This window comes from Anguilla anguilla, chromosome 6 (assembly GCF_013347855.1).
Source record: "Anguilla anguilla isolate fAngAng1 chromosome 6, fAngAng1.pri, whole genome shotgun sequence".
NCBI lineage: Eukaryota > Metazoa > Chordata > Actinopteri > Anguilliformes > Anguillidae > Anguilla > Anguilla anguilla.
Genome location: NC_049206.1, coordinates 10,646,777 through 10,668,338, shown reverse-complemented (window position 1 = coordinate 10,668,338; position 21,562 = coordinate 10,646,777). Strand labels below are relative to the sequence as shown.

Genomic DNA, 21,562 nt, shown 5'->3' with positions numbered 1-21,562 from the left:
TCTACCCAGTGCGTCTGCAACATTGATTCTGTTCACTGTAAAGAAAATGCTTGACTGGGCACAGGACAAGTGTCTTGGCGACTATTATTCTCCAAGGATAATGGAATACTATTTCACCACTTCTGATGACTTTCTGGGATGGAGAAAAGTCAAGATTAAAATATATATATATATATTTTAAGGACTGTGGGAACCCTGGTCTGAAAAAACCTAATCAATATTATCTCTGCCCAGGATCAGAGCGAATGGCATTTTCTTCTGTGAGCATTGTTAGAAACAGAAAAAGGGAAAGCTATTTGGAGAACATCAACGAAAACATATGATTTTAATCTCTCTGAGGAATTGGCTGCATTATTCGACTAAAGCGGTAATTGTTCAGTGGGTCACAACCTCCCTTCTTTAAAGTCCCCCGAGTCCCTGGAGCAGCAGCCAATCACAATTAGCCTTGAGGAAAACATATAAAGGGAGTCTGTCCTTTTGAATACCAGATTCAATTAAATCAAAACTATAACTGAACGCTGCACTCCAATGTTGAGGTCACTGAGGCAGAGGGATTCTGAAACATCAACAGAAAGCCCACGCAGCTGACAGGCCACGTCAGCACAAACCATGACTGTGCGAGGGCTGGGCTGAGCTCCTGGTGAACGGGCCTGTATTTAAACCCTGCCGTGGCCGTATGTCACGGCCGTAGCCGCGGTTGTGGCGTACCGCTCACGGGAAGCGAACCACAGGCCAGTGACCTCACAGAGAGCCACCAAGCTTTCTTGTGTGTGTCGACCGGTGCAGATTGAGTCATTCTGCTCCGATTGTGGTCACATGACTGTGGTCAGCTTCACTCCCAAGTTCCAAGGCGGTGCCTCTGACCCTTTCATCCGACCGCACGAAACAAGGAGCTCTGTGGTCTCGCAGCAAACAAGGAAACGGCTTCATGTAAGCGGGCTGATTTTGAGCTTTAAAAGCCAGCCATGAATTAACCTACACATTGGCGCGGATGAAAAAGGGCTTTCTAATCGGGAGTGTGTGAGATGGGGGGAGAGATTAGCCCGCGGGCTCTCATGACTGGGGCATGACATAGCGTCTCAGGGGGGGCTCGGAAGTGCGCCGAACAGAGCCAGGAGCAGAAAGCCCGACTCTGAATGGAGTCCAAACAACAGGGGGGTCGAGGGCAGGGGCGCGACGAGGCCCCATGACTGGAGGACACTGTGGCCAGACACGGACAGAGTCAAAATAACTCTCGCCGAGCATTAAAACATTATCGCCCACGCACTGCCTGCCAACAGCCACGGTCACAGCGAGCCAAACACCACAAGCACCACAGGTCTCTGAAACCTTGTTTCTCATAAATAGGGGAAAACCCATTAAAAAAATTTACGTTTAAGTTTCTTTATCGAGCGCAAGTTACAGGCCGACAGCTAGCTGCTGGCCCTTTGACCTACATCTCCTGCGGTAACATTGTTACGGGTTGAATTTCACTCAGAAAGCGACTGGCTAGAATGCAAGCCTAGTTAGGGAAAGGGGATTTTCTTGAGATAAGAAAGAGATATGAATTACATTCGAACACCTGCAGAAAGGCAGAAAGCCCCTAATACAAACAGGAACTCAAGATGGCTGCGTGGCAGAGCAGAGCTGAATCGGTCGGACGTCACATGAATCAGTGTGTGTGTGCGCGTGCGCGTGTAAGCATGCGCATGCTTGCAGTTCCCCACCTCCCATTTGATCTACAAGGCACTGCCAGTTGGCAACAGCTAGCATATCCACCCAACCCATCTCGGGCATGCAGGTACGAGCGGGCACGCAGGAAAAGGGGCTGTGCTTACTTTGGGTAGATGGCGGTCATCTTGGCTGCTACGTAGCCCGGCTTGCAGGCTCCCTCGCTGAGGTTGCCGTACTTGTAGATCAGCTCCTGGGACCTGCGCGCACACACACACACACACACACAGAGGGACATCAGCGCTTAGACAGGACTCACCAGCCTGACTGTCACACACTGCTACATTTCACCCAGGGCTTTATAAAGCCTTTCTGGCTCAGGTCTACTGGATTTATATCTCTGCATGAACCTCTCCTTTTCAACTCTTATAGGACAAAAAAATGCACACCAATTCATCCATTAAGCATCCTTCCTAGGGGTAAAGGTAATCGGAGCTTCAATATATACAGGACAAAGCTTAATTAACACAGATTCTCTCTCACCATTGCGCTGTATAACTTGTTGACTGTAAAAACCAGTAACATGCAGACCTTCCCAAGCCTGCTGCATCAGGGTCAGGCCTCACATCAAACTATCAAGCCACTATCTGCTATTGCCCTTACACATCTATAACCCGGCAACCTTGAAACACAGGAAGGCGAAGAAAGAGGAGTGGTAGGGGGAAAAAAAATGTCTTTCCCATTTTCATCCAGCAGAAGAAGCTCACCCAAGAAGTTCTGAAAACAATTGAAGTTTTTTTTTTTTGTTAAAGGGGGGCTGCCCTCAAGCTGCAGACATCAGCAGCTCATTTCTTAGCAGGCAGGTTACCTCGGCGGCAGGGTGGGGGGGATGGGGGCGGGGGCAGGTCACGTCTGCACCGCACACGCTCCCATAGTGAAGGCTCATGGCAGCTTTTAACCAGCTCATTTATTACCTGCCCCGCGATGGAACTGCTCAAATAAACAAGGCAGGGGGCAGGGCACAAGGCGCGGGTGGGGGGGTGTGGGGGGGTTCGAAGTGGCTGAGAGGAGTTTTGGAAGGGTGCGGATTGACCGGCAGGCAGCGCCTACCACCGCAGAGAGGGACTCGAACCGCTCGAATTGTGCCGTCTGGCATTCTGAAGAGCGGGATAAGTGCTGCGTTATTGGGAACTTCACTTCAAATGAGAGAATACGAATGCAAGAAAACAGCATTCGTACCATGGTCCTCCAAGTAAGGGGAAAGAAAGGGAATAAAAAATTGGGATTCAACAACACACCCCACTGCCTTGTTAAACAAAACTCACATACTCCCACAAGAGAGGCGTCAGATAAGAGCGGGAGATGGGAAAAGTACACGGAGCAGACAGATCTACTCAGATCTACCCTGTGCCCTGTCAGTGCCTTACTGTTTGTGCAGCGTGTGGGGGGGTCGGGGGCCTGAGGTCACTTTAAGGCAGTGTTGAAAAGGGAGTGTCAGCGGCAGGCCGCCCCACGCCCTCCAAACAGCCTTAACCCCCCCCCCCCCCCCCCCCCCCCCCCGACCCCATCGCACCGTGAGCCCTGAAAACAGCTGGGAAGGTAGCACTCAGCTCAGACTCTCCACTTCATCTCTCACATCACCGAGGGGTCAGAAAGTGGGCGAGAACAGATCTTATCACGGAACAGGTCTCAACAATGCTAGGTTAGCCAGCAGAAGGGGGTACAAATGATTCCATGCATTTGAATCCGGTTGCAATGTCAACTTTTTAATGTTTACCCAACACACCTTGTTCAGCAGCTGACTACAGCACTAGAACAACCGTAATGCTCTATGACGCTAGGCCTGTATGCTGCTGGTGGATGTTCTGTGTCGGTCGCGGTCTTTAGAGAATAATTAGGCATAGAGTTTTGCAGCCCACCATGGAGGAACACAACTTGAACTCAACACCGTCTGGCCAGGACTGTACGTGCGAGCAGACATTCAAAAAGCCTTTAACATCCCTGACGTGATGTCTTACTGTCCAAGCAAACAGCCCCACCTCAAATAACACTGAGCCCTTAAATAAATATCCACACAAAACGATTCACAAACATACCAGCTACCGTACATCTGGCAACACTGGCATGGTTATAACAGTAAAAAGACTACCTTTATCGGTTAAATGAAAGGTGACTTAAATTCCAGAAAATATCAAATCTGATGAGAAAACGTGGTTACTTACAGCTTTCCATCCAGAGTCAGCAAGAATCCCTGCTTATCGTACGCTGGAGAGAGAGGAGAAACATCAGGAGTACAATTAATCACCAGAGAAATTCACCCAGAGGAGGAATATGAACTTTGGGTGCACTGCAGAGGAAAAGGATGAATCTAATTGACCCCTTCCCACCAATGCACACACAAAGGGTAAGTGAGTTAATGATGACCAATGACAGAGTATCCTCCAATCAACAGTCACCGTTGCTCAGGACCCCCCACCCCCCCGTCCCCAAATCTCCCCTTATTTTATATTTTCATTAACTTCTCAAAAATGCTAATTATTTAGTTAGTTAGTTAGCAAGTTTAGAGTCAGCCACACAAATTTAATGGGAATAACCGAGAGAGAATCAAGTCGGCCATTGGAAGGTATTGAATAATGATTGAAATTATCCGTATGTAGCTACAGAGTGAGAAATAAGCTTATTTTAGTCTCCTAAAAATCTGGCCGATTTTTACTATTTTTTTCTTATCTGACCTGCCTGTAACATTCCAAGGAAAGCCTGATCCACTAAGCAACTGCCTCAGCACAGTAGCCAATGTGTATTTTACACAAGCAAACTATGGAATCTGAGCAGGGTACACAAGTTTTTAACTGGTTGATAACACTTAATTTCTCAACCTCTTTCACACACACTCCACTCACAAGTTTTAGGTCCTAAACTCATAAAATAAGGTCTGAAACTAATAACAAATCTGCATTTTACCAGAAACTAACAATAACTTTCCACATTAATTGGTCGACAAGACAGATTTTAGAGTCCTTTTCAAGTAATCCCATCACCCACCTTCACATAACATCTGGTCATATAGACCATATTTGCATATTCAAGAGCATTCAATTACTGTACAGCAACACAGATAAGATACTGGGAATTTCATATTAAGTTTGGCCTGCAGAAAAGGCCAGATAGTGCTGGAGAGGCCAGATGAGAAGCACACTAATGTCACTGAGACAGTTAATAATACACCAGAGACAGCCTAAGCAGCAGATGTTATTAGAGCACCTCTTTCCCAGTACATGGATTAATAACAATGAAACACAATCATTGGGCTGTGCAATCAGGTGGAATAAGGAAGTATACCCAAAACTCTACACCCAACGTACTCCTATAACCTGTGAAATACGATCGTCGTGGCAACACAGAGCAGCAGCTGGAAGACCTGCTCCTCCGGTTAGGTGAACATCATTCATCAGGGAAGGATATGCAGTTATATATACTTACATTTTCAAAATAGTTTTCAGTCATTTTCAGAAATGAACAAACATGTCAAATAGAAACACTGCACAACATCCAGTACTACAGACATTACAGAGCAAGGTGAAGAGAATGCAACCAATGTAGAAAAGCAGGTCAAACAGACAACAGTTTCAAACACAAGAGGAAAGGGGAGGGGGAGGCTGCCATTTCAGAACTCAACGCAGCAGGAAAAGGAGTTTCAGTGGCTTTCAGATAACGGCTAGTCAGCGCGGCATCACAGCCCTCGTCCCCACGAACGCTGAAGACGGGAGAAGCACAAAGAACTCGAAAGAAGAAGTGGGCAGAAATCCACTGCTGGGGTTAATTCTTCAGAGCGGTGCTAGAGGAAGAAGGAGAGAGAGAGAGAGAGAGCGGGGTACTGCGAGTTAGCAGGGTCTACTGCGGTCCAGCTAAGGGAGAGAGAGAGAAAGAGAGAGAGAGAGAGAGTGTGAGGGAGGGAGGGGTGGGAGGGTGCTCTACGCGGGCGAGGGTGTGGAGGTTTGGTGCAGCAGGTTCTCTTGAGCGTAGCGCAGGGCTCAGGCAAAGCAGCAGGAGGCCGGGGGCCGCAGCTAGCCGAGCCAGGGTGTCCCGGTGCTCCGCCCCCCCCCCCCCCCCCCCCCCCCCCCCCCCCCCCACGGCTCTCACCAAGACAGCGCCGCCTTTCCGCCGCTCACCCAGAGCGGTGGGTGAACTGCATTGTGGGACACCGGTTATCTGTGCTTCACACGCAGAGCGCAACGTTTTCAGAGCGACGCCCACCGATCACCCCGCCCGACTGACAAACAGATTAAGGGGCTTGGGTGGGGTCGTGTCCCCCGTGCCTCCAAATTTCGGCGGGCTTGTTCGGACAGGGAGCGGTGACCGAGAGCAGACTGGGGGGGTTCAGCCCGTTCCCGCGCTCCCTCGGTGGGGCCGTCCGCCGCGAACGGTCGCCGTGGAGAGGCCGACGCCAGGTAAACGGCGTTCGCCATCAGTCCGAGGCGTTGGAGACAGATACGAACGTGCATTATGCAGCCAGCGAGAAGCAGGGTTAGCCTAGCCTTGGTAAAACTGAGGGGCACAGCATCCAGGGATGTAGTAAGCTGGTAACAGGTTTGAGAAGTTTGTCTAAGCTATGCAATGTTGGGAGGTCTGGTTAATGCACTGCCGTACGTACATACTAAACACAAACACGCCTGATGCTTTGCTTATATAGCAGCAGGGCAGCAGTGATGTGATTTCACCATCATAATCTAGTGACTGGACTTCAAAAGAACAACTGAGGTAACAGCATTTGGAAAGGGGATTAGTGGCTACTCTGTATTCTCTATTAAAACGCTGCTTTTAAAGGACCAGCCAAGTTTAAAATTAAGCTGGCAATGTCCTAATTCCCTGTTGGAAGTCTTAAAACACACTACAGCAGGACAACCATAAGCAATGCTTGACAGAGGCGAGCATTCATCCCTAGCAAGCTTGATTCTAAACACTCCAGTGGGTGCACCCGAGCGCATCTAACGAAACCTCCCAACATGGCCGCCGGGTCAGAGTGTTTCAGGGTGGGGTTTTGGGCCTGTACCTGGGCCTACCACTTGTCCCACGGTGTTTAGGGTTTCCACCACGGGCTCTGCAACACAAGAGTGCGAGTTTAGCCAGGGCTGTCGGCTCATTGGCGGGAGATCACACGCCATTTTCCCCAGAGGCGCTCGACGGACACGCCCGCTCACAAAGTCACCCAGAAGACCAGCGCTCGGGGGAGAAGATCACTGCCCGAGCGATCCCTTAAGGAGAAGAGTGGAGACCAGACCAGACCTGCGGTCAACTATATGGCATTCACTACCACCGCTTGAGCTTACTACGGCATGCACTTGCGCATTTACTACAGCGCGGCAGTAAATGCACCACTTCAGGCTTTCATAGTGCAGAAAGATTGGGACTGTGGGACTTGGGACGAGTATGAACAATGCTGGTATTCATACGAACAACCACTGTGCAACCCTGCCGTTTCAAATGTCTCAGCAGCTTTGAATTTTTCCCCACAATTAGGAATGACCAATCGCATCTGTATGCCCATCTGTATGCCCCAGCTGTATGCCCATCTGTATGCCCAGCTGCAAGCCCATCTGTATGCCCAGCTGTATGCCCCAGCACTTCCGGTCCCTCTGCACTGCAGTTGCTCGGTGGGAGCAGCAGGAAGACAGCGAGCGCCTGATCCAACAGCAGAGCTGCTCGTGCACCGCGGTGCTTCCGCTGGCTCTGCGGCATCACGTGACGCGACACCGGGCGTGGCGCGCGGCCTTTACCGGAAAGGCGCGCGGCAGAACGCTCCGGTCGCGCTCTTGATAACTGACCGCAGGTCTGGTGCGTGTGGGAAAAGGTCAGCGTTAGAGGCAACCCCTCGGGGTCTCCCCGAACCCCCAGGGAAGCAGAGTCCCCTCAGCCCAGTCCTCAACACCACGCTGTGCCGGAGGGGGTGCTTCCGCACTTGTACCTTTGGCCTTTTTCGGGGGGGCTGCGGGTTCCTTAGCTTTATCTGCAATGCAAGGGTGAGAGATGAGCTCAGAACAACAGACCGAGGGCCCACGTCAGAGGAGACCTGACGGGACCCCGCCCGTCCCGCACAAAGCGGAACCTTTTCCTTCCACATCACGACCCTTCTTCCCGTTACAGTCGTCACCCCCCACCACCTAAGCCATTCCTTAAAACTGAATCACACGTAAAAGGGTAATGCTTCATTTCCTCCGCATTCCCTCCCACCCACCGCACAAACAGGTTGGCTGCCATTCATTATTTGGCCTAATGTAGGAAAATAAAAAGCACCACTGTATTACCGAGGTTATTCAACAACAGAACTGCTCAGACATCTTCAGCTGTTTTTTTTTTTTTTTCCTTTCACACACTAATGAAGTCACTTTGAGGGAGCCGTTCAGAAACCACTGAAGCCATGCTAGCCAGTTCTGTCATTTCCTGCAAGTATTGAAAACAGATAACTCATTTTGACATTTTCATGGGCCAGATTCGTAACATCGTTGTCATACTCACAAGACACAAGCCACTGGTGTACTAGGGAAAATACCTGTACTAATTACAGAATAACAATCCTCACGTGTAGCATCAATTATGTATGCGTAGCAGCATAACTGCAATAAGGAACTGGTCTCAAAAAATTACTATCATCTAAAATATCTAACCATAAAATCGAAATTTCAATTAATAATTAAAATGACCAATATTAATGGTTAAATTTAATCAAAGCAAAGATTTAACAGATAATCTGAAGAATGGAGTTCTGGGAAAGACTAACTTGACTCATGTTCAAACAACATCAAAAACAGGTTTTAATAATGTAATCTATATGAACAAAAATACAGAACATGTACAGACTAATCAAGGTGGGGAAGTCAACAAGGAGAGTTTTTATGAGTGTGTGCCTCAACAAAGGAGACACAAATTTAACATGCTGGGTTGGATTTGCAGTGGTACAACCAAACAACGAACAACCAAATTTGGCTACAAGTGAGTATCGCTCCCAACATTGCCAAAGAGGGAACCGTAGCAACTCATAGGCGACTCAAGTAACCAATAGCGGGTTATTCACCCGCTATCATTAGATACCATGTTCATAAAGCAACTGCACATACTCACCCGAGGGTAGCTACACTAGATTCAACTGCACTCACAGAAAACACTTCCTAAGGCTTGGTAAGCAACAATGCCATCCGCCAGCACACCACAAGCTAGAGCTGCAGCAGACGACTAACAAACGATTATTTCCCTTATCCACCACAGAGTACATAAGGCTAAAGGCACAGCTTAAAGGCTTTCACAAAAGCAAACAATAAAGAAACCAGTACCAAAAGAATTGTTGTGTTAGGATAGAAATTTGCAAGCGTCCTTGTAATTACAGTGATGTTACCTGGGTTAGCACTGAGAACAGTACAGGTTTGCAAATGTGGACAAAATCTAAGAAAATATCTCCTTGGACATTTTTGTATTACAGTATGATTCAGCCGTGACTCAAATTTTTATACCTTCTTAAATGAAAACGAGAATGCATTTGATATGTTAGGCAGAAGAACATATCACCTCTAAAATTTTATTACCGTTAAAAAAATTCCAGGCTACAGCATAGATGATATCAGTTTTGTTTCAGACAAAAACCAGACATCACTTATGAGCACGGAGTTGACATTTAGGAACGCCTGACAAACAGGTTTGGTCACTTATTACTGGCACCATTTCAAGCAAAGCACATCAGCATGCCGTGTTCTGTTATACAGTCCAACCATCACCAGACCCAAAGCCCATGCGTGCGCTTCTGAAGGGGTGAGGAGAGAAAGCCCGGAACGAGTACAAGCGGAGCCCCATCAACCACTCTCTCAACACCCGGAGTCACCTGAAGCGCTTCCTCACCTCGCCCTCGGGCTTGGGCTGTTCTCACCGTCATGGCAACGGCGGAGTCATTTATCTGTGGGGAAGATTTATCTGCAACACAAGGGTTAGAAATGAGCTCACGGCCCGAGGCCCTCGCACAGCAGCGGGCACCGCGGGCAGAGACACCTCTCACACCCAGAGACCCAGCGGTCTCTGAGGTGCCCGAATCACACAGTCTGCGGGCAACATCCTTAACACTGAAGGCAATCCTTCAAAATCTCCCAGAATGCACGCGGAAAGGGCTAAGCCAGCACCAGTTACACCGCAACAACCCTCACATGCCCCTCTGCAGGTTAAAGAGTGCCTTTAACAGAGCTAATAACTTTGTTCATTTTACTATGAACTATTATTGTTGGAAAGAACTTTATTAGGTGTCAGGAACACAATGGCAATGAAAAACAAAACCTGTTTACGTTCCCTGGATACAAGTGCTGGTACAGGCAGTGCTTTATACTGCTACTAGGTATTGGGACCTGCTCATATCCGCTGTACTGTCAACAGTGAGGAACTAGGCTACCCGCTAACTGAACTGCCAGGTCAACAGAGGAGAGTTACAGGACTCCTAAAAAAAAATAAAGTGCATTTAGGGAGAGCAGCCAACAGAATTCTGTGTAAACTGAAAAACAAAATGCACTCCAATGAAAGTGATCAGCAGTTGGCCAACTATGTAACTGCCTCTACAGTATATCTACATCTCTACATAAATACCTACTTTCACTTTGTGGCAGGCTTCGAGAAGCAGCCACAAAAACACTTTTCATGACCTCTTCCTTTGCAAGACCAGTTCCCCTTCTAGGATCACTTTCACCTTGTAAACTTCCGGATCGAGACTCCGGGTTGGTCACTGAGACAGTGTGACACAGAACAGGCCAGGCTGTAAGGCTGTTCAGAGAGCCTGCTGGTGCTTAGAACTCATTTTGACTTTTTCTGTGACCACCCACCCCCACTTGTAATACCACAAGGGGGAGGGCCTTTTTTGACTAAAAACCAAAACTGCCACAGGGCAGGATTTCATGGGGTTTTGGCTGAGCCTTCACTACACCCGGATTTTCTGCTCATGTGCCTCATGAAACGGAGACAGGCAGGCAAATCAATCCGTAATCCCTTCATTAAGGCCGTCTCCCTGTCCGCCTGCCCTGGAGTGCAATTGGTTAAACACAAAGCAGCCGCTCAGCCAATGAACTCGCATCCTTCACAGCACCGACTGCCTGCCCGACCTGCACCTCCTGAGCACGGTGCTCAGACACACAGCGGGTGTGTCTTAGCAAAAGAAATAACGGCCTGCTGTATTTCCACCGCGTTTGTGGGCTGGTGGGAAGAAGGCTGAGGTTGGCCGAGTGGGTGGGTAAAAAGGTGAGCGAGTGGCAGCTTGGTTAGCCGAGTTCCGTTTTCGTTCCAAACTGAAAAACCAACCCCAGCCTGAACTGCCTCACAAAGAGGGGAGGGCATTAGGACTCGGTATCTTCGGGTTCTGAGCGACAGACTCGCAGCTGACAGGACTCGAGTTGGCTTGGTCTGCTCCGAGGTGTCTTTGACGGAGGAAACCGCGCCAGCTCAGGCACGCCGTCGCGGATCTGTCGACAGCTTAGTCGAGCGCGGCGTGGGGGCATCGCCGCGCACCGCCCTTCAAACGGGGGAGGTCTCCAAAAGGCCGGGCGGCACCCTAAACATTTACACTGAAACACGACTCGCATATGGGATGTGTCTCACACTCATCCTCAACAGCCTTACTTCAAGGAGACTTATACCAAACAGCGTTTCAAACGCAAGCAAAATAAACAAAAAATGTGAACATGAACACTTGGGTCTACAGATACTCCCCCCAAAAAAAAAAAAAAAAAAACCCTTGCCAAATGAAATTTCAAAAATGACCCTTAGAACACCCACCTTCTTCACCATATTCCTTATAGTTTGTAATTGACTCTAACACTAATCACTAACTGCATCTTCTAGCTAGATACCTGGATTACTGCTCTAGTTTTACATACTGAACAAGAGAAATGATTTCCACCAATAAGCTGAAAGCATTATTCACTGATGATCTGTCATTTCAGCTAACCCCAAAGATGGACGTAACATCAACAGTTAACTCCCTCTGAAAGATAGGAAGACCACAGGGGCTCTCTCTCAAAACTCAACTCCCCAAATTCTCTCTCAGGAAACTCCCCCTAAAAAAGGGGGCATTTTAACTAAAGATTACCCTCTATGGACAGAAAGTGGTAGTGCAACAGGAAGAGACGAAGCTTCTGAAGAAGCCCCTGTCATTCTTTCTACATTTGTATTTCAAATGAACCGGATGCTATGGTAACACTGCACCATTCAACAACAAAACGTGTCGTTGTCAAAGTAGGAGAAGGAAAAGGAGGAGGAGAAATTTTTAATCTATGAAATGTATTTTAATTGGACAAATGACAACCAATACAGGGAACAGAAAGACTTGAGTGGTCTAGGATAGGCAGAAGCCAGATTAATTTTATTTAATCCTGATAGAACTACTGCAGCCAGCTTAGAGATGCATGAGCCTGGACATGCATAGAGACTTTCGAGCGCGATTCCCCGCCTTAACAGCCTGCCAGGATCTGAGTCACAGATACCCAGAATCAGCCTTCTCACCAGCAACATTTTCTTCTCAATACAATACAGAAATCACTCTGCAGTGTGGTAAGAGGCAGTCACACGGGTCAGTCATATATTAACGCATGACTATCCGTCACAAATGATCTACTACGAAATTTATGATGGGCGGAAGCCTTTACAAAAGCACAAGGAAGACTGGAATCTCTCCATTCCCTAGGTGAATGGAGAGACGTAACCATGACAAAACTGTCACGTGCATTCAAACAATGCTGTCACTACATTACAGGCCAGCGTTTCCCAACCGGTGTGCCGTCAGGCGCGGTCAGGTGTGCTGTGTGAAAAATCCTTTAAAAAAATTTTTCATGTTCAAATGAATTAAAAAAACTTAAATGAACAAATCCCATTCACAAAAGCCAAAATAAATGTCATTAAAATGCATATTGCTTAATTAAAACCCCAAAAGAACATTTAGGCCTACTGTTGGCACATCACAGCAACGTCAGTATATTGTGTGGAGGGGGGCTGCAGGGTGTTTATTTTTTATGCTTTTGAGTGGTGACTGCAAGAAAGACTCCATACACCCAAATTAATAATTAACCTCATGTCAAGGTAATGCTCTAAAATTACAAGCCTTTGTTTTTGGATCTTAACACTACAACAGAACACACTAACATAGAGTATAATAATATAGAATATAATGATAATTACACAGGGCATGAGATAAACAAAGGTTGTTTTGTTGAAATTCATGAATATTAGATGATAAATTTAGTTTGCTAATATGGTCCAATACATCTTGTTTAATGAATTAATTCACTGCCAAAAAGATCTTTACCCCCAATACCAATTTAAAATCAAGCAAATTATCTAGGTACCCTAGTGTTGTTGTTTGTGTTGTTCTTTCGTTCTAAACAAGGTATAAAAGAGTTTTTAACAAAGCAGCATTGCAAGGAAATGGTCTGCATATTTGCATCAGCTGCAGACGAACCAGAAAATCCAGATGTGCGGCAGTGGAGACCTCAGCCGTGGCACAGGAAATGCACCTCCCACCCACGCCCAGCCCAAGGAGAAACTTGAGGTTTCCGTTCTTCATCATCGTTTCGAGCTTTGCCCCGCAGAGCACATAGTTCAGCCACAATATGTGAACTGGTTTTGCACTTGGGGTGGGGGTGGGGGTGGGGGGTGGGGGGGGGGGGCCTGACCAGGTCATCAGAGTTGAGGATGTTGTTGTTCATCATTTTCTACCAATGGGCATTCACAGGCATTTAGTTTGTAGTGAGGCTGTCAAAAGTGCCATGAAATTAAATTAGCTTTTATAATTAGTTAGAGTTCGAATATATTCGAATATCATTTGCCTATAATTCACAAAAATAAGCTGCTTATTTTCGGGCGCAATATGCACGTGACGCTCCCTCTAAAGTGGCCTACATGTTATTTTCCACAAGCGGGCAGTAGAATAGAGGACATCAGTGTATTTTAATACTAGGTTACTACATCTGGGGCCTCATCTATAAAACGTATTTTAGATCAACTGTGTGGCGCGTGCATAGAAAATCACGTCAAAGTAGTGATTTATAAAATTTCAACATGACTCGATTTGACCGTGGAAACGGTCGTGGCTCTACGTCAGGTCTTCACTTGACGTATGCACGCAAGTTCATTTCATAAATGAGCCCCCTGCAGTTTCTATAGCCAAATGCGCAAATGAATAAAGCACTTTCTCGTAGATGTAATTTGCCACATATCGGCATTTATTAATCATAGGGAAATGACTGTTTATAGGAAATCCCTGTTTATTTCTATTCAAACGGCTAATACCTGTAGCCTAAAACAACAAATTACTTACTCTGTTTAGTTTAACTTCTTTCATCATCTAATTTTATTAAAATCTTCAAAAAAGAAAGGAAACATAGCCTGCCATGGGAACATTATTTAGCCTAAATTGTTAGCTGACCAGATCTGTTGAACAAAGTGAAAAAAGAGACTGTCTCACGAGGCTAGCTGACCAGTAACGTTAGGTGTCCATGGAGCTGAAAGTTACTGGCAAGGAAAACCAGACGATCCACTTGCCCTGGGTCCAGGGCAGAACGTTTTTTGTTGACAGAGGAAATAACGTTAGCACAGGAAATGAACTTTGCGTGCATGCACATGATTCGCCACATGAAATTAAAGCCTGCATGTTAACTTCGAATATTTTTTGACAGCCCTAGTTTGTCGAGCTGTGAAGCACGGTCACGGTCACGAGACTTCTCGGTGGTTTTGGCGGTTTCCATAAAAGGCAGCTTGGTTCAGTTGACTTCGTTGCACAGCAACCCACCACATAGATGCTTGTGGAAAGTGAGGACAGTCAACTAAACACGGATTTTTAAACCTATTACCTTTGCGATAATTTTTTCTTGCTTGTGTCTATAAGTGGCGGCTCTGAGTGGGGAACGCTAGGTAAAATTGTGAGCACCCGCAGGTGAACAGCACACACAGAATTTCAGTTGGAAACTAGGTTGATACCTTAATCTGCGAACGGTGATATAAATACCAGACTTCAAGGCTTAAAAAACGTTAATAGCGCCTTCCCTGAAGCCTCGGAGATGAACACGGGTCATAAAAACGAGTGATTGTAAGACTGGGCTGAAAATGAATTAGCGGCTCAGGCAGGGCAGAGGGAGAGAGCAGATGCGCTGTAACCAAATGAGCGTAATGGCAAGAAGCAATATATAAATACATAAAACCAACCATTGCATATCTAAAAGAAAAATGCTCCAACGCACTTCTTATATATTACAATGCCTTTAAGAGCAGAACACAGCCATGAGTTAAATATAATCAACAGATCATGATTAGCTTTTTGAGAGGCTGAGGTCAAGTAATCATTGTGATTAGATTTAAAAATTTAGGCCATGGGTTTTAGAATTCCAAAAGGAACGCAGTACTCAGTGTTCATAAATGATTCTCTATTATTCATTTTTGGATCGGTAAGCTAATCCCTCATGTTCAATTTGTAACTATCGGCAAAAGGTCAAAATATTGCAAATAGTTTTCTTTTATCAAAGTAAATTGTACTTATGGCATGAAATTATCAGTCGCTACTAGGCCATTTTATCATGAAAATTGCGGGTTTTCAAAAATATTTTTTGGATGCACATCAGAGGACAAATCAAGGGCACATCTCAACCTTCATTTTGTTTTGTTTATTTTTGCATGGGACGTTCCCTTCGGCTCGGGCAGTTTCACACGGGTATGTAAAATATGTTTTCCTCTTTCCAACTCCAGCGCGGTAGCACTCCACATTTTAACGATGAAGCACGAAAGCTCTTCCACTCATGCAATACCCACGTGCCCAGCTTGCACCCCTGGAACGCAGAGGATGACGTTCCCTGAACTCCGCTCCCACGCTAATCCCGCTTTTCCCAGCGTCCTCATTCACTCCTGGGAGAGGAATCAGGTCCTGGGCTCAGGAGTGCGCGGTGGAGATAACGCCGGGGTTCCGTTCAGAAGCTCGACGGGTGTTAGCGTGCCGCTCAGGAGCTACGGCCCGTTCAGGGCTCTGGTGGGGGGGGATGTTAACTAGTCAACTGCAGCACAGTGAGCGGACTGACAGGGGGTTGCACTGAGGCAGGCCGTCGGGTAGCCATCTAAAACTCAGCATTTGCATTTGGGTGATTGAGGGTATTTCCACTGCACCAGTCTGACTGGCTAACTGGGCTCTGTCCTACCAGTGCCAGTGTTCCTTCCTCCTTCACCCCCACCCCCATCTACCCCCCACCCCTCCTCCAGCAACACAGACTATTTCTCAAGGCAAATTCATTTTTGACATTCTCTGTTGTCAAACAGAGGTCGATGCACTTTACAGATGCCATTTCCGGAGGACTGCTTAAAATAATGACATTATCTGAGGGGCAGTAAGAGGAGAACACAGCTACAGGAGCCGGCATCGGGGCATAAATTAACGACTGTGAAACATGATCTGAATATTCTCCGCACGGCAGCGCACGGTCCTGGTTATTCTTCTTTTTTAATGCTTCTCTCACCCTCTAGTGGTACACACCATACATAAATACAACTCTGAAATAAAATTAATTATTTTTCATAAATCTTCACATTAACCCCCCCCCCCCCCACCTTCTCTTTCAGTCACACTGCCTCAATCTACATCTCTCCTCGTCTGTCTCCAGCCAGCTGACAAACAGCTGGAGCCAGGGAGGTCAAATCAGGGCAGAACACTGTCCTCAGACAAGGTCAATACAATCATTCAGCAGCCTGAAATATCAGTAGACCAAACAGAATCCCAAAGCCATGTCTCCACCGGATAACATGCAAAAGGGCCAAATTGGGTACCCCTATCTGGCAGTTGTGACACCTCACTACCAGATAGAGCCATGCTGACATCAAGATCCTCTAAACAGCAGTGCTGAACGGATTAAAACGACTCACAAAAAAAAAAAAAAAAAGGTTAATCCATCAGGTTGCTCTGCTAGAATCCGCAAAGTGAAACCTTAAGTGATCCAAAACCACACTGAACGTGCAGGCTGTTGTACTCACGAAATAAAACACTGCAAATGCAATCGCTGCGAGAAGTACCCCGGGACATTTGGCATCGTTGCAAAGTGTCGTGTTCCCGCACCAGGCGCCCCTCCCCTTCAGTTCTGCACTACATGTAGATATTAAACAGGCTACCTCAGGGCACTGGGGCAGACCAAAACCTTCTCAGGGCAGGGTAGCTGAAAAAAAGTCCCGCCGGGTGCCAAACTACAGTGTGAACAGGATGACAAACGGTGGGCCGGGGTGGACTGGGAACTCACCTGGCTTCTGACCCCAGACGTGCAGGTGCAGCTTCCCGGAGGAGTAGTAGATGAATCCCAGGACCAGCATGGGACACAAGAGGAACAGCAGCTTGCGTGTGGGCTTCATGATACTCATTTTTCACATGGTACCGTCCACAGTGGACATCACCGCACCACCTAGACGGCACGCAGGGGGGGGGGGGGGGGGGGATCCTTAAGCTGCAGGTTACATCCCGACTGAGTACACGAGAGTACAAAGTCAGCAGGCCCAACTGGGCTGCGTCAGAAACCACAGTCAAGAGGGCACAATGACAAGTACCCTGTCCAGAAGAGCAGCCAGCACAACAAGGGAAAATTAGCCTGCCTTCTTGAGAAGTTCTTTAGAGCCTAAACTGATTAGCTCAGAGCAATAGAAGAAGCATAAGAAGACACCTGCATCTACTCTACTAAAAAAATGTATCAATCAGGGAAACGTTATGGCACTCCTAGTACATGGAGCCATTCGAGGTCTTACGGTGAAGACTTGTTATATGCCATCCAAATAACTGCACTTGATTGGTGAAAGTTGCACTAGGTATATGAGGTATGAAGGAGTGTGTCTTTAAAGTCAAAATGGCTGAAACGAACAAACAGTAGTCTTAGCTCATAACTGCAGTAATAAAGCTGACCAGCTGTTCTCATGGCAAAGAACTGCAAGGGTCCCGCTTCTGGAAACTGAAATTAAGCTGAGAGTCAACCTAAAATATATGACAGAAATTAAATGTTGATTCTGGGGAAATAAACCATTTAAATTGTAATGCAGCAAACATATCAAATGCATACAGAGAACAGAGAACAGCCAACAGCACTACTTTTTCACAATATGGAACACTGGCTATCTCCTGCAGTAACACTATGGAGCTTGACTAACATAGAGCCACTACAGAACATTCCTGTAAGCATTCTTCACAGTGGACAGCATTATGAAATCACGTTTTTCCAGCTGAGTTGGTGTAGGGTCTCAAGACTTAAAACCATAATGAAGAAAATGTCAGGCTTGCAAGCGAAGATTGAGACTTTAGCACACAGACTACAGTTTTTCACCACAAGAAAAAAGAAACTTTGTGGGGAAAATACAATACCACTTAGTCTACAACAGACTTGTGCAAAATCATTATAAAATGCTTACGTATTTAACACTACAAAGCCTCGACTTTACTCTAAATTGCCAAAAGACCCTACCAAATACTCAGACAGTTAAACGCGTTTAGTAATTTAAACATGGTTTCAGATGTTACACGAATATGAAGACATACCGCGGAGAGCATTCCGTGATATGACAGCTGATGTGGGGCTTTTCAAGTATCTTCGTACCGGAAGCTAAGAGCCCTCCCCTAAGATCTCTACAAATATCACAAATAGACACACGTGGAAATGCCAAAGTAAATGACGAATAAATTATCCACTGTTGCACAAATTAAACAGAATGCCACAACGGAAGCGTTACATTGAACTACTTTTCAGCGCAGGCTTTTCTTGAAATTACAACAAAAACTCACAACAATAAGGCAGCTCGCAAGAGTAGCCTATACGGCAAATGTTTAGGAGAATTTCCTTCAGAGGTAGTTAGCTATCTTTAAAAACGTTTATATCGTGCTTTTTCGTTGTTTCTTTGTAATTATGAAACGTGACCAAAATTTATTAAAGCAAAAACTGTTGTATTTACATATTAAGAAATTTAACGCCAGGCCAATTGAGGACACACTGACTAGTTATTTACACATGTATGAATATATGCCAGGCGTTTTCGTACGCGGAAAGCGTTCAAAAACACAACGTTTATGCCCATTCGTTCAAGAAGAAGTCTCGCGAACGCTGTCAAATGAGAGTAACGATATACTGCACATTTTCACTCTAATAGAATATGTACGTATGTTGTACTTACAAATTAACAAAAATATTTTCAACAATAAAGGAAAAAATAAAGAAATCCATGTAACAACCCAAACCTTACCCAATTCTTCACAGGGATAGCGAGTGCCTAAGTATATGCGCCGACCTACTGTGGCCGCCAGCACTTTGTTAGCTTGTTAGAATAGAGGCATACGACCAGTCATGATTTGTGCTGGTCAAACACATCAATTTAAAAAGACGTTACTAGTTAGTGGTATCTAGTAATCGAACAGTGCGAAAACACGATTAATACTATTAAAAGGTAGCAAATATGCAGTTAACTTGAGATGTGCGTTGTTGGTGTTGGCTAGCGTCACATATCGTAGCTACTGAAATCAACAGCGCGCTAGCTAGTCGAAAGGAAAATAACGGGTATGGCTAGCTAGCTATCTGGATGTAGCACACACACACACAGCTAGCTAATGAGGCATATATCACACAGCTAGCCAATGAGGCAAATATCAGTCCACGGTATTTAAAACTCACATATAAAAAGAGATAAACGAGCACATTGAAATCCGTTACCAAAATCTATAGGCTAACACTTCTCTTCAAAAAGCTGCTATCCCTTACAATTCGAATCACAGTGGTTGGAAAAAGCTGAGGTCTTACGAACTACTGGGCCTACACAACGTTAACATTACACCCACAACGAGGACAGCGGTGCCGGCAAAATATTACTGTACACATTACTAGAACCACACTTAATAGCTAGCAACATCTCAAGCTTTAGATCTGGTCCTGTTCGAGGAGAGTTATTTTCCATGACTAGCGAAGAGCAATTCGTGAGTGCCCGTATGCTCAGAAAAAAACGTTACCATTTATGCTTTTTCCCATTGCTAGCAAGCTAATTTCAACTGCTAGCAGTTCACGCATTTATGTCGATGTTACCTTTATCGTCCCTTCTCCGTCCTCTGAATGTTTGCTTTTTAAGCGTTCGATTCAGTCACTCCGCCTCCCTTTCCGAGCATGCTTTCAAATCCTAAGGTACTGTTTGCTTGCTTTGTGTGCGCGTAACGTACTTGAAAGCCACCAGTCTCATTCTGTTGCGCTGTACCATCGAGACATCAATATTCCCACCCTCTGGACGCAGTGACAGAGCCAGTCACATGGCGGAGAATTTGCGATGATCTCTAGCAGTTTCGCTGAAATGAATGCTCTTTTGCTTTAGTTCAGTGTTTCACGTGGCTCTGCCAGTCAGCTTGAACATTATGTACACATAATGCGGCTACTGTTTTTTCCTAGTCATTATAAAGCTATTGCTTTCATCAAAAATCCTTTCATTGTGCGTTCGTGTTGCTCTTTTTAAGTTAGCAAGCTGGCTGAGAAACTTAGTTCAAACAGATATAAATTTCCAAACAAAGCCTGCTGCAGCAAACCTATCATTCACCCAACACACAACGTTCTACAGTAGAATGCCTTTATATATGTCATTCCAAATCTTAAGTAGAATGAAATAACATTAATCATGTCCATTGTTAATTAGCACAACAAAAGGCTTGCATGTGTAAATGGCCGTCTCCTCCTCATACCAGGAATAGGCTACAATTACTCGTTCCCTCCAAATACAAACTCGTGGCAACAAGTTAGTATGCGCTCAACAGTGGTCACCAGTTTGTTAATTTACTTGTGGCTACACGTTAACAGTTGCCGTTGCCACACTATACATTACCTAACCTCGATATAATCATATGGCAACAGGATACAAATGTATCATACTTTAACTGTACGGTGTGTTCACGACATAGGCTACGGAGTAGACGAGGATCTTATGGTCACATCTTACATCTTGTGTCCGCTTCTTTTGATAAAAAAACAACTTACCTCGTAATCTGCACTATAGAACAATAAGCACAATATGAAGATAGGATTTTTATTCTTCCTGGCATGCAAAGTTATGTCTGGTATAACTTGTCCTAACAGGGTAAATAATCTCTCTAAACATGAAAAACACCAAGTTTAGAAAAAATACATATTGTTAAAATTCTGGGATAACAATTGTGGTCGGAACGAAAATCACCATACAGAGGGGCCCCAGGTTTGAGTCTGGGAACCACTGATTTACACCTGCCGTCCACAGGGTCTATTGGTGGCACACTGGTTGGAGCTGGTTTTGGAGTGGTAATGGCATCCGACACTTCCGCCTTTTCTCTAAATATTGGCGAAATTTCATTAATGTATTTACTCGCATTGAGGAACGCGGTCTGTGGCTCTCAGCACGTGGGACATTGGAACATCTGGGAGTAATTAGGCGGACTTTTTCGGCGGTCCAAAGCAAGTTGACTCTCAGTGTTACATAATTGTACCCCTTCTCTGGGACTCTTGTTAAGGTCAATGTAATCCTGAACTCCAGCGAGGACCATGATCTTTTGGCCAAAAACCTAGTAGGCTACATTACATTACATTACAGGCATTTGGCAGACGCTCTTATCCAGAGCGACGTACAACAAAGTGTATAACCATAACCAGGAACAAGTATGACGAAAACCCTAGAGAGAAGTACCGGTCCAAGTACAGGGAACAACCGCATAGTTCAACTTGGACCCTGATCCACAGGCTACAACTGTGTGCGCAGTTCTTCTACAATGCATGCATCACTGAATCCCAAACAGAATATTTTCTGAAAGAAAAACGGGCCTATGTTATAGAATGACAACACAATTATAGTTAATTATAGTTAGTTATATATATATATATATATATATATATATATATATATA

The 21,562-nt window shown here is 45.7% G+C and overlaps 1 protein-coding gene across 10 annotated transcripts in view; it reads right to left on the bottom strand.

Moving 5' to 3' along the window:
- Window positions 1-20,885, bottom strand: part of st3gal3b (ST3 beta-galactoside alpha-2,3-sialyltransferase 3b) — a 61,216-nt gene extending 40,331 nt beyond the window's left edge. Inside the window, exons 1-8 of one of the 10 annotated variants that reach the window (XM_035421263.1) lie at window positions 18,904-19,638; window positions 18,206-18,292; window positions 16,929-17,087; window positions 9,535-9,606; window positions 7,613-7,654; window positions 6,701-6,748; window positions 3,873-3,915; window positions 1,818-1,910 (exon numbers count right to left, since the gene is read on the bottom strand). In XM_035421263.1, coding sequence (XP_035277154.1) covers window positions 1,818-1,910; window positions 3,873-3,915; window positions 6,701-6,748; window positions 7,613-7,654; window positions 9,535-9,606; window positions 16,929-17,046 — 416 coding nt within the window. In that variant the 5' untranslated portion in view covers window positions 17,047-17,087; window positions 18,206-18,292; window positions 18,904-19,638. The other 9 variants (XM_035421267.1, XM_035421261.1, XM_035421266.1 and 6 more) reach the window with 9 other exon arrangements.
- Window positions 20,886-21,562: the final 677 nt, after the last annotated feature.